At 39.6% G+C, this 14,112-nt stretch overlaps 1 protein-coding gene across 4 annotated transcripts in view; it reads left to right on the forward strand.

The window, feature by feature from the left end:
- Positions 1–14,112, forward strand: part of ELP3 (elongator acetyltransferase complex subunit 3) — an 88,853-nt gene that overhangs the window by 51,318 nt on the left and 23,423 nt on the right. For all 4 annotated transcript variants that reach the window (XM_081268924.1, XM_081268925.1, XM_081268923.1 and 1 more), the window contains 4 exons: positions 8,614–8,704; positions 10,900–10,965; positions 12,436–12,663; positions 13,698–13,779. In XM_081268924.1, coding sequence (XP_081125050.1) covers positions 8,614–8,704; positions 10,900–10,965; positions 12,436–12,663; positions 13,698–13,779 — 467 coding nt within the window. The remainder of the gene's footprint in view (positions 1–8,613; positions 8,705–10,899; positions 10,966–12,435; positions 12,664–13,697; positions 13,780–14,112) is intronic.

Here is a 14,112-nt window from a genome sequence, read left to right on the forward strand (position 1 = left end):
GGTGCACAATTTTTTTGATATGCTTTTGTATTCGATTCGCCAGGATTTTATTGAGAATTTTTGCATCCAAGTTCATTAGAGATATTGGTCTGTAGTTTTCTTTCTTTGAAGTGTCTTTGTCTGGTTTCGGGATCAGGGTGATGTTGGCCTCATAGAATGAATTTGGAAGAGCTCCCTCTTTTTCTATTTCTTGAAATAGCTTGAAAAGTATTGGTATTAATTCTTCTTTGAAGGTTTTGTAGAACTCCGCTGTATACCTATCCGGTCCAGGGCTTTTTTTGGTTGGTAGTCTTTTGATTGCTTCTTCTATTTCTTCCTTTGTTATTGGTCTGTGTAAATTGTGTGTGTCTTCCTGACTCAATCTGGGCAGATCGTATGACTTAAGAAATTTATCGATATCTTCACTATCTTCTATTTTATTGGAATATAGGGTTTCAAAATACTTTCTAATTATCTTCTGTATTTCTGTAGTGTCTGTTGTGATATTGCCTTTTCCATCGCATACGTTAGTAATTTGAGTTCTCTCTCTTCTCTTTGTTAGCATGGCTAAGGGCCTGTCGATCTTATTTATTTTTTCAAAGAACCAACTTTTAGTTTTATCAATTTTTTCAATGGTTTTTTTTTGTTTCAATTTCATTGATTTCTGCTCTAATTTTAATTATTTCTTGTCTTCTACATTTGCTGTTGTTTTGCTCTTCCTTTATCTCCTCCTTTATGTCTTCTGTAACCCATTGATCATTCAGTAACATATTGTTCATTTTCCATGTGATGTAGGATTTTTCCTTTCTTCTTTTATCATTGATTTCCAGTTTCATTGCATTATGATCAGATATGGTGCATGGTATTATCTCCACGCCTTTATATTTACTAAGAGTTGCCCTATGGCATAATATATGGTCTATCTTTGAGTACGATCCATGTGCTGCTGAGAACATGTATCCACTTGATGATGGTTGATATATTCTATATATGTCGGTTAAGTCTAGGTTATTGATTGTGCTGTTGAGTTCTATAGTTTCTTTATTCAGTTTTTGTCTAGAGGATCTGTCTAATGGCGAGAGCGGTGTGTTGAAGTCACCCATAATTATTGTGTTGTAGTCTATTTGACTCTTGAACTTGAGGAGAGTTTGTTTTATGAACATTGAAACTCCATTGTTTGGTGCATACAAATTGATAATTGTTATGTCTTGTTGGTGGATGGTTCCTTTTAACAGAATATAATGTCCTTCTTTATCCCTTTTGATTAACTTAGGTTTGAAGTTGATTTTATTCGATATGAGTATGGCCACTCCTGCTTGCTTCCGAGGGCCATGTGAGTGGTATGATTTTTCCCAACCTTTTACCTTCAGCCTGTGTATGTCTTTTCCTATCATATGAGTCTCCTGAAGGCAGCATATTGTTGGATTTGTTTTTTTGATCCAGGTTACTAGCCTATGTCTCTTGATTGGTGAGTTTAGGGCATTAACATTTAAGGTTACAATTGAAATATGATTTGTACTTCCAGTCATGTTTATTTGTTTATTTATTTTAGTTTGGCTAGTTTTTACTTTTTGGTTATTTTCCTCCCCCTTTACTGAGAAACCGCCCGCTGTTAGGTTTGGGCACTATTTTTCAATTCCTCTTCTTGTAGTATTTTGCTCAAAATGCTTTGCAGTGCTGGTTTTCTTGCTGCGAATTCCTTTAGCTTTTGTTTATCGTGAAAGATTTTAATTTCATTGTCAAATCTGAAGCTTAATTTTGCTGGATACAGTATTCTTGGTTGGAATCCATTATTTTTCAGCGTTTGAAATACATTATTCCAGGATCTTCTCGCTTTCAAAGTCTGTGATGAAAAATCAGTCGTTAACCTAATTGGTTTACCCCTGAATGTAATCTGCCTCCTTTCTCTTGTAGCTTTTAATATTCTCTCCTTGTTCTGTATGTTGGCTATCTTCATAATTATATGTCTTGGAGTTGGTCTATTACGGTTTTGAATGTTTGGGGTCCTGTAGGCTTCCAGGATTTGGCAGTCCATTCCATCTTTCATCTCTGGGAAGTTTTCTAGAATTATTTCATTTAATATGTTGTCCATTCCTTTGGTTTGAATCTCTATGCCTTCTTCTATCCCGATGACTCTCAAATTTGGTTTTTTTATGACATCCCATATCTCTTGAATAGATTGCTCGTGGGATTTAAGCATCTTTTCTGTGTTGACTATATTCTTTTCAAGTTGATAAACTTTGTCTTCATTATCTGATGTTCTGACTTCTACTTGATCTCGTCTATTTGTAATGTTCTCGTTTGAGTTTTTAATTTGGTTATAGTTTCCTGCATTTCTAGGATTACTGTTTGATTTTTTTTTTAAGATCTCTATCTCCTGGTAAAGCTCGTTCTTTGCCACTTGAATTTGTTTGTTTAATTCATTTTCAAAATATACTTTTATTGCTTAGACTTGCTGTCTCATGTCTTCTCTAACATTCCTTTCCATCTGAGTTAGGTATGCCTTGAGTTCTTTCCCTATCCATGTTTCTGATGCTTCTAGGTCCTCCTGTAGATTTAAGTTGTCCTGCATTGTTTGTATTCCTTTTTTCCCTTGTTTTTTCATGATGTTCACGTTACATTCCAGCTCTATTTGATTGCTGTGTTTCTGCTCTCTTCTATAGATTTGTTTTGGTTTTGTATATCTCTGTTGTCTCTCCTTTGTGTTGGCAGACTATGCCTCCTAAAGTGGATTCCACTGGGAAGGAATTCCGACAGCCGAGCTCCTGTGACGTCACCTCTCTGCTATGGCGGGCCCCAGGCTCCTTGCTGGGGTGTCCGAATGGGGGGGTGGGACTGGACTCTCTCTGGCTGGTTTCAGCTCCCGGTTGCCGGCAGGCGGGCGGTCTCCAGCCGCCCAGTTGCGCTGGCAGCCGGCAGGTGATCTGTCGCCGGCGGGCGGGCGATCTCTAGCCGCCCAGTCGCGCAGTCAATTGCCGGCGGGCGTGCGGTCTTCAGCCGCCCAGTCACACGGTCAGCAGGCTGGCTGTCGCCGGCGGGCGGGCAATCTCTAGCCGCCCAGTTTCGCGGTCAGTCGCCGGCGGGCGGGCTGTCTCCACAGTCGCCCAGTCGCAGGGGCAGCGGGTGGGCTGCCGGCGGGCGGGCGATCTCTAGCCGCCCAGTCGCGCGGTCAGTCGCCGGCAGACGGGCAGTCTCCAGCCACCCAGTGCAATCAGTCGCCAGCGGTGGGGGGGGGGCTGGACTCCAGCCGCCCAGTCGCGTGGGTAGTGGGTCGGCTGTCGCCGGCGGGCGGGCTATCTCTAGCCACCCAGTCACGTGGGCAGTGGGTGGACTGTCGCCGGCGAGAATGCGGTCTCCAGCCGCTCAGTCGCGAGGGCCTGGCCTCTAGTCCCCTGGTTTCTCCTGCTAGACCAGATTTCCCCTGAGTGATGCCTCTCGGCAGTTCAAACTGTACTCTGGGCCTGCCGTTTGTTGGGTGTGGAGGGTGGCTATTGGGAACCCCAGCACTCTATATTGTTTTGATTTTTTCCGCTTGCCCCTCCCCCAGCGCTGGCTAGACAGGTTTTGTTTTGGCCGCTGATGGGAGGGGAAGTTGAAGGTCAGGTGTCACTAGTTTTCCCCTCGTCTTTATGCAGGCTTGCTCTGATAATCCCTCCCCCGGAAAGCCTAGGAGAGATTTTATGCGAATTCCCCGCTGTATGGGAGATGAGCTGGGTAACATACACGTGTTTTATTGTTGCAATCTGTTGGAGAGTGGCGGTGGTTACTTCAGCTCAACAAGATGGTGGACGCTGGTTTCCTTGGTGGAGTTTCCGTTGTGGGGGATAGAACTGTACCGCTTCCTTCCCCGTCTGAAATCCTGAACTCAGCCCGGGGGTCAGTGAGCCTCAGCCGGCAGAGTTCCACAGAATCCGCAGCACCGTTTCTCCCTGCTTGCTGGTCGCTTCTCGTCGGAGCCGCTGTCTGTAGCCGCGGGGCGGGTCCCGCGGGTCAGTCAGCCCGGATCTCCAGTCGCACAGTTGGCTCGTGTTTGAGACTCAATTACCGGCCTCGGTGCTGGAAATCCTTCTTCTAGGTTTTGGTGCGCCCCCCTTTTGCTGTAAGTTCCTAACAAGATAGTTTTTTGTCGTTCTAACTCGTTATTTACCTGCGCAGTGGCGCGGTACACGGGGTGTGATGCACTCTATTCGCGGCCATCTTGGTCCCCCCCAATGTCTTTTTTAAAAACACTAGTTTGTTGTTAAAATATGTTTGACTTTGTATACAACCAGAGATATGAAAAAGTGTGCTCTGTGTAATAAGAATTGTAATGCATTCTGCTGTCATATATATATAAAAAAGGAAAAAAAAAATATATATATATATATTTGTCAAGTTCATTTTCTCTTGCCTTCCCATTGCCTGTGGAAGCAGTGCCACAGAGGTGGCTGACACTGTGTTCCTGGCTTCTGACACAGCCGAGAGGTAAAGCAGGAGTGCAGAGATGAAGCTGGAGGTCCTGGAAGATTGGTTACATTGAACAGATAAGTTACTTGATTTATCAGATCAGTAAATGTGCTGAAGATAATGAGAGACTTCTTTCTTACTACCTGAAGGGATTTCTGAACATTAAAAGTGGAAGACTGAAAAGATCCCTGAGGTGCTAATTTAGCATTGGAATTATCAGTATGATCCTGCAGATTTTCAAATTTATATATATGTAGTAGTTACATATATATTTATGTGTGTGCATATAAATATGGATACACAAACACAAATGTCTTAGTTTGTATAGCGACAGGATCTAGAGGCAGTGACAGAACACTGGCTCATTATAAGGCCATCCTTGGTTGCATCACCTCCTGGTGTAGAGAGCAATGGCAGGAGTATGTGTGGGAACATCTGGAACCAGATGGGGTCAGGTTTGCTCATTCTGATATTCCTCCTGGGAGAACTACCACCCAAGGGCACACCCCAATGACCTTAACTTCCACAAGGCCCCACCTCTTTAAGGTTCTGCCACCTCCCAGCTCCACTCCCCAGACCTAGCCTCCAATCACAATAGAACCTTGTGGCACATTCAAGCCATATCCAAACCACAGCGCATGGAGAATTCCCTTTTACTTTCAATGTCTACAGGATCTGTTAGTGATGCCCCCTCTTTCATTCTGATAGTCGTTTCTGCCCTCCTCTTTTCCCATCAGTTACTCTAGCTAGATGTTGACTTATTTGATTGATCTTCTCAAAGAGCCAGCTTTCGGTTTTGTTTGTTTTCTCTATTGATTTCCTGTTGGAATTTCATTGATTTCTGCTCTAATTTTAGTTATTTCTGTTCCTCAGCTTACTTTGAATTTAATGTGCTCTTTATCTCATTTCCTAAGGTGGAAACAGATTTTTTTCCCCATCTTTTCAATGCTTAAATTTTTCCTCTAAACACTGATTTTATTGCCCTTATTCTTTGCTCCTATTTTTGTTTTCCATTCCTTTTCTGCCTTTTATGGTTTTAATTGATCTTTTTATGCAATTTCATCATTTCTTCTTTCTTACTATATCAGTTGTACTTCTTTTTTTTTTTTTTTTTTTTTACTTTATTTAGTAGTTACGTTAGAATATGTCTTGTGGAACAGATCAATTAGCAATGAATTCCCTCAGTTTTTGTTTGAGAAAGTCTTTACTTCTCTTTTACCCCCTTTTTCCCCACCTGTGGTGTTGGGGATTTAACCAGGGCCTTGTGCATGTGAGGCAAGCACTCTACCAACTGAGCTATATCCCCAGCCCCACTTTTATCCTTTTGAAGGATGATGTCATGCAACACAGGACTCTAAGTTGATGGTTTTTAAATATTTTGCTCCACTCTATACTTGATTGCATGGTTTCTAAAAAGAAGTTAGATATAATTATTGTTCCTTGGTAGGTAGTGTTTTTCCCCTCTGGCTTCTTTCAGGACATTTTCATTATCTTCAATTTTCTATAGGTTGAAAATGGCAAGCCTACATGTAGGTTTGGGAGAATTTGTCCTGTTTAGTGTTCTCTGAGCTTCCTGGATCTGTAGTTCAATGTCTGACATTAATTTGGAGAAATTATTTTATTATTGTTCAAATATTTCCCCTGTTCTTTTCTCTATTCTCCCAGTGCACATAAGTACATCTTTTGTCGTTGTTTCACAGTCTTTGGATTTTCTTTCTTTCTTTCTTTTCAGTTTTTGAAGTTTCTGTTGATATATTCTTTGGCTCAAAGATTTTTTTTTTTCCCTCAACTCTATCCACTTCTCATATCCCATGAAATGTATTCTTCATTTGTTACAGTATTTTGGATCTCTTAACATTTTATTTTTAGTTCTTTATTTGGATTTCCATCTTTCTACTTACATTCCCCTGTTCTTAACATGCCATCTTCATGTGCCTTCAAGAAAAAAAATGTGTGGTAAGTGGGCTTCTTTTAGCATGAGTTATAGTGCTCTGATAACAAGTTCATGTTATTGAGTCAGCTGTGTGCCAGATAGGTGCCTTTAAGAGAGGCACCCATAAAACAAAGTTAAGTCCTGGTCAGTTGAAGACAGCATTGAGGGGCACACATGAACCCAGCCCTTGCATTCCCCAGGAGCAGTGCTTCAGGGTCATCCTGGTCAGTGTTCATAGCAGGTTTAACACCTCACTACCGTGAATAGCAAGACACAAATGTGTAGTTGCCATTGATGTTATCAGGTTAATTTCACACCACTATAACAAACATTTGAAAATTTACTCCAGGCTGCAGATGTTTCTTGTGTTCTGTGTTTGTTTACATGATGTATAGTTCTGTGTTTAATATATTCGTATGTTTGTGAATTCTTTATAAACTATTTAAGGGTGAAAAAGGACATCTAGAGGACTTTACCTTTGGCATATATAAAAATATGAAACAGCAAAATATTTAAAGCAATATATATTTGCTTATATATATAGACAGATATATACACACACACACACACACACACACATTCCTTGCTAAAACATACTTTTTACCTTAATAGCTTTCATTCAGTTTCATCTGATTACTAACTTTAAAATATATTTGATTTTAAGGAATTATAGTTCCAAAAATAGAAAATTATTTCACTAAAACCTATATGTCAACCACATATACTATTATATCACTCTACTATAAAACTCGATCACTCGTGTGTGTGTGTGTGTGTGTGTGTGTGTGTGTGTGTGTGTGTGTGATGTCACTCTCACTTTGAACTCCCGTTCCTCTTTGTCTTTATAGTGTTTTATGAAAACTCTGCTGGCTTCCAGAGCCTAATAAACTTCATTGTGTATAGCTCATTGTGCAAATTGATTGGCTTTTGATACTTGTGAGTAAGGAATATCTTATTAGAATCAAGTAGATAAATTAGCTAATTGTATTTAACATACGAAGACAGGTGAAAATTGAGACTATTCGAGTTAATTCAAAAGCAACATGAGAATAGAAGATAATTGACATATTCTTTCATCTTTCTTCAGATCAACCAAATATTAGACAAAACAAATTTGAGGTTTGTCTTTGAATAGAAAGCTGATGTGCTAAGCATATTCTTCGATTTGGGTTTTTTTGTTTATTTTTATTTTTATTTTTTTAAATCTTAGATACTGTATCTTTATATACTGATTTTTTTTGTTTATTTTTTTGTTTTCTCCAGGAGGGTATTGGGACGACTAAAATGAAACTCATGATTTCAGTTTTTGACTGACATCTCCTTGATACCTGGCATTTTATACCAATGCCAGGAATTAAATTTTATCTCTTCTCATCTTTAGGCAATATGATATTCTTCTAATGTGTCACTTCTAATTTCGATCTTTGTGAAATGAGGTGAAAAAATATTCTTTGAGACCAGTCATTACTGGGCTTTTGAGCTTCCTGGTTACTTTTGTCATTCAGTTATTATGTGGGAAAGTGTAAGCTATAAAGCAGTGCATTAATAGAAGTTGCTATTTCTCCTCATTAAACAAATTGAAGTTTATTTTTTTTAAATTATTTCTTGTTTTATTTAGTACAAATGTCTCTTCAGCCAAAAATCTGTACTAATGATTATTAGGCTTTTGGGCTTGGTTTTGTACTTTGTGATATTATAAAATGATTTCTATCAGATGTCTCTCACAGAAAACCAAGAAGTTGATGAAAACTGGTTTTATGGATGGAAAACTGAAGTACAGGGCAGCTCTGATTCTACTTCTTGATTTTGATATTCAGCATGTTTTCTTGTCAGCATATTGCCTAAAGATGAGAAGAGATAAAATTTAATTCCTAGCATTGGTATAAAGTGCCAGGCATCAAGGAGATGTCAATCAAAAACTGAAATTGTGAGTTCCATTTTAGTCGCCCCAACACCCTCCTGGAGAGAAAAAAAAAAATCAGTATATAGAAGATACAGTGTCTAAGATTTTAAAAAAGAAAAAAAAAAACCAAGGGGCTGGGGTTGTGGGTCAGTGGTAGAGTGCTTATAATATAATACCATATATAAATAAATAAAGGTCCATTAAAAACTAATAAAATATTTAAAAACAAATTGAAGAATAAGCAAATAGGGTTTTTGCGTCTTTTCTTTGCTTTTTCTTTTTTTAATATCCCTGTCTTACTGTGATGGAAAAGGATTTATATTTTGCTACAGCTGATGTTTTTCTCCTGCAGAGATATTCCCATGCCCTTGGTCAGCTCAGGAGTGGAGCATGGCAACCTGAGGGAGCTGGCATTTGCGAGAATGAAGGACCTTGGAATACAGGTGAGAGTGATTTGACTGTCAGTCCATCACTGTTGAGGAAAAAGGAACCTCACAGGCAAATGCTCTGTGACAGTCCTCTTACAGACTGCTCCTACCAGGCAGGTTAGAACACCTGCATGCACTGAAGGTGTTCTGTGTAACCTGGGAGCGGAAGCACACATCGGTGAAGGCTGCACTCTGTCCCTCATCCCCTCTGCCTTCCTCTGTAGGCTTTTCAGTTGAATGGTTGTTTTTCCTACCTTCTTTGATTGCCAACTATGTGTTCAACTCCTGCTTTCAAAAACATTTTTCTTCTAAAGTATTAGGTGTTCAGGCTGTAGAAGAATAAGATGTGGTTCCCCAAAAGAAATTTGAAGAAACAAGGATTATGTGTAGGAAATAATTACCAAACAGTGCTGTTGCTCCACATAACCTGCTCCTTCACCCCATCCATGTTTATTTAAGTCACTTATTATTTTACAAATGTTTACTAATCACCTCCTCTCTGCTGGCGCTGGAAGAACAGAGGAATTTGTAACTTAACAGTCTCTCTCCTTGTAGTTGGTTCTTAAGTCAGAGGAAGGTTTGAAATTCAAACTGAAGAGAGGACAGGAGTGGGTCTACCCAAGGCACTGGTGCTGGTTCTGTCTTCAGAGATTTGGATTCAGTGGGTGGGGATGTGGCGCAAGCATCCACTGCACTATGTACCTGGCTCTCATGCACAGTTCAAGCCTAGACCATGCTTTGAGAAACTCTGTTCCAAGAATTTCACATTGTGGACTTGCCTAAGATAGTTGGTATTTTCTCTCAAATAATTATTAAGAAAATTTTTCCGGGGCTGGGGATGTGGCTCAAGCGGTAGCGCGCTCGCCTGGCATGCGTGCGGCCCAGGTTCGATCCTCAGCACCACATACCAACAAAGATGTTGTGTCCGCCGAGAACTAAAAAATAAATATTAAAAAAATTCTTTCAAAATTCTTTTTAAAAAAAAAAAAGAAAATTTTTCCGAAGATTTTTTGCCCAAAGAAAGTCTGTAAACAACATTGGCTTATTCTACAAAAATAAATAAATAAATAACAATTTTAAGTTCTAGAAAAGAAGTAAATGCATTTAGAGTGATTAAACAAGATTGTGTGCCTACTCTGTTCTTCAGCCGTCTTGTTCTACATCTCTGGCTTCTAAGAGTACCGCTGCTGAGGGCACTGCAGGACCTGGTGACTGACAATGTCCTTGTCCACTCCTCTTCTTTGACCCTTCCTGCCTCTCTAGCTCATTAAGTAGACTGAGATTGAGTCTCAAGACTAACATTCAATCAGAGTCAAAGACGCCTAGTACCCATAGGCAACGACTTTCCCAGAAAGTAAGCACAGACTATCTCTGCCTTTACAAAAAGCATGCAAGAAAGCAATAGCAGTGTTCAACGAGAGCATGTAACTTTAACACATCCACATACAAGCTGCTGTACAGGAGTACACATTGAGTAGATCAGTAATTACAGGGAATGATAACCTGTTTGCTGTGCAATCTGCATCAACAGAATATTATCTTGGGCTGCTTCCTGGTGCCGCAGCCCAGCTGCACCAAAATAACCAGGGGGTGACGAACAACTTGTGTAGATTGATACAGCAGGAGTGGGAGCCGTTAATTGTAGGACAGGAGGGGTATATATACATTACACACAGCTTATCTTAATTAACATAAACTAGATACAGCAGTCAACCAATAAGGAATCTCCACACTTAATGGCTCGCTGGCGTTACTTCACAAACCACTCCCCCTAGCAAAATGCCAGAGGCCATATTGACTTGTTTACAAACCCTAACATCCTGGGGTTTCCTTCCTAACTGGAAGTAGCTTTGTTTTTTGAAAACTAAATAATGAACTCTATTTCTTCATGGAATTTCACACGTGTCACAGTCCTTCAGAAATATATTAATACAATAGGTTGTAGTTGGTTCTTAAGTCAGAGGAACATAATAATTATATCCCTTGAGCAAAATTAAAGTTTAAATTTAGTTTAAAAGTAAAACAATACAAATTCATAAATTTGTCATTCTGGTTTCCTCCATTCTCAAATTTATTAAAGATGGGCCTTTTTTTCAGCCCAGGGTTTGGTTTAAATAAGAGAAGTTTAAATAAACGATGAATTAGTTGCAGATTTAATTTCTCCTCCAATCTCTGCCTGATTTTTTTTATTTTTGTTTTTGTTTCTGCAGTGTCGAGATGTGAGAACCAGAGAGGTTGGAATCCAAGAAATTCATCACAAAGTACGGCCCTATCAGGTCAGTTTATGTCTTTGCAGAGCCTGGACCCCCACCGTCTTACAGAGAGTACCAAGTCCTAAAAGTCAATGAATAACTCAGAGCAGAGAATAACTGAAGATTAGATACAGATGTCAAGCTAGGAAAGCCAAATATGAAGTTAACTGAATTATAGAAGAGCCAGGTTAGGAAAAACAAGACTGCATCTTATTCTAGATCACTACTGTCTATCAGAATTTACTTGCAGTACAGGGAATGTTCTGTGATCTGAGTTGTCCAATATGGTAGCCACCAGGCAAATGTGACTTTTGAGCACTTGAAATGCAGTTAGTACAAATAAGGAACTGAAGGTTTAGTTTTATTGAATTAATTCAAATCGTAGATAGCCACATATCTGTAGTGGCTACCTTCTGGTAGAGCTTATTAACTCTTGCCCATTGGGGAATAAGCAAATGAATAGATGCTGTACCTATATCCAAATGTGAAGATTTCTGGGTATATGCATATCATTACATATTGCTCATTTTTATGCAAAGTACCAGAGCCATTTGTACAATGATTTGAAGAGTTATAACTCTTTATAGATTCCCACCACAACACTTGCCATAAAAGCTTCTGCCCAGTGATTGAACTTTCTTTAATATAATTGTTCCATAACTAGGTACGATTTAAGAGCTCTGTGAGATGTCATACTTTCTTAAACCTCATCACAATACAAGGGATTACCCCCATCCCCCACAACAGGTTCTAGTGGAGGAAGTAAGATCTAGAAAATTAAACCACTGCCAGGAGTGTTGGTGCACACCTGTAATCCCAGCAGCTGGGAGGCTGACAGGAGGATTGTGAGTACAAAGCCAGCCTCAGCAACTTAGCAAGACTCTGTCTCAAAAAGGGCTCGTGATGGGACTGGGGTTGTGGCTCAGTGGTGGAGCGCTTGCCTGGCATGCGTGAGGCACTGGGTTTGATTCTCAGCACCACATAAATAAATAAAATAAAGTTCCATTGACAAGTAAAAAAATATTTTTAAAAAAGGGGGAGGGGGCTTGTGATGTAACTCATTGGTTAAGTGCCACTGGGTTAAATCCCCAGTACCAAAAAGAAAAAGAAAAGGAAACCACTGAACATCTGAGAATTTGGAACTAAACAAGTGCTCCTAAGACATGATTTGTAATTTTATCTTAGAGACTGTTCATGGAAGATCAAAGATTTAAATACATAGAAGCATTAACTGAGCTGGATTTCTGGAAGAATCTCAGATTAATTAACTTCAAATATTTGTTAAATGGTTTTCCATTTATAACAGTTCATGATCAAGGCATGAACTCTTATTTATTGGTACTGTTTGAGAGGAGACCAGTAAAAAAAACATAATTAGCGATGATTCATTCTTTTTTCCTAACTGAATATTAGCCTAAATAAATACATTCGATTGTAAAAATGAACTTGGTTTTTAATTTTGAAAAATATTTTTGTGCACTTTCTGATCAATAGGTTGAATTGGTAAGGAGAGATTATGTTGCAAATGGAGGCTGGGAAACATTCTTGTCATATGAAGATCCTGATCAAGACATTCTGATTGGCCTCCTGCGGTTACGAAAGTGCTCAGAGGAAACTTTCCGTTTTGAGTTGGGTGGAGGTGTGTCCATAGTCCGGGAACTGCATGTGTATGGAAGTGTAGTCCCTGTGAGCAGCCGGGATCCTACTAAATTTCAGCATCAGGTATCCTGTATACTGGTTTTGTTTGGCTTATAATTCAGAAATTGCCCAAGGGCTGGGGTTGTGGCTCAGTGGTAGAACACTTGCCTGGCATGTGTGAGGCCCTGGGTTCAATCCTCAGCACCACATATAAATAAATGAATAAAATAAAGGTTCACCAACAACTCAAACAATATATATTTTAAAAAAAAAGAAAAGTAAAAAAGAAATTGCCCAAAGTAAGAAAAGAGAAAAGGAATTGTGTTGGAGACAGAGGAAAGGGGAAAGGGGAGTATTAAGAACAAAAGAATCAGCATTTCAGTTGTTCCACCATGTTTTCCCTCCACACTGCTCCCTCTGGGGAGTGATGGGGCAAAAGGGAGGACAAACAGATTCAGCTAATTGAATATATCAGATTGAACCATGTGAAATTTCTGCTTGTGGAAGTCAGAACTCATAATACTGGCAATTTTATGAGTCAACTGTGCACTCAAGTGAGAGGATGACGTGAAAGCATATAAGGAACCGTGAAGCCCTTCAAAAATGGCAAGCTATAGTTTATTCAGTGGAACCCTGTTCTGACCCCAGACAACCTAAAATTAGTAACTCACTCTTTAAAATTTAGAAAAATGTGTTAAAAGTGCCAATAGTGGATTTAGGGTAAGCCCCACAATTGGTGAAGTAAAGGACCTTGCCTGATTTCTAAACCACTTTAGAAAGTGGAGGGATGACAAATCAGACTTACAGCCCCAGACTTCCGTCATCTGGAGACTGCCTAGAACTTACCTAAAAAGATGTGGCTCTTGTGAAGCATTGTCCCCTTGCTGTGACTAGATTATATCCTCCACAGAATACCATTTGGTAGCTCTAGTTGGAAAGTTAAACCTTTTCCACCTGTCAGCTGTCAAGTATTGGTATAATTGAATGGTTTCTTCTTTCTTACTCACATAAGTAGATTTTTTTAGCAACTAAAAAATTGTAATCTTCTTGTTTTGTGGACTTCTTTTGATGGACTTCCTCCCTTCTTAATCCCCCAACCTCTTTATTGCTCCTTCTAGGGATTTGGCATGCTGCTGATGGAGGAGGCAGAAAGAATAGCTCGAGAAGAACACGGATCTGGGAAAATAGCTGTTATTTCAGGTAACTTGGGGAAGGAGAAATTCGTGATTCATCCACATTTTAAATTTGGTAGCACTGTGAAGTCTACCTCAGTGCTCTCTTGCCCCATTTATGATTACTGTGTTTAAAATTGGAACTGACAATGAAGGACTTGTGCCTAAACACTCAGAAAAATCGTGGAAGCAGTTTGGTGAACTGGAACTATCAGAAATGCTCCCTCTCTGTGAGTGCAGAGCCAGTTATCAGCATCCTCTCTTCTTCGCCATCTATCACACTGGTCGCTGTGGTCAGCATCTGTCTTGTGCTTTGTGCCCAGTTACTTTGTCTGGGGAAATGGAATTTGATGATATGGAT

This window comes from Spermophilus citellus (genome assembly GCF_964194105.1).
Source record: "Spermophilus citellus genome assembly, chromosome: 16".
Lineage (NCBI taxonomy): Eukaryota > Metazoa > Chordata > Mammalia > Rodentia > Sciuridae > Spermophilus > Spermophilus citellus.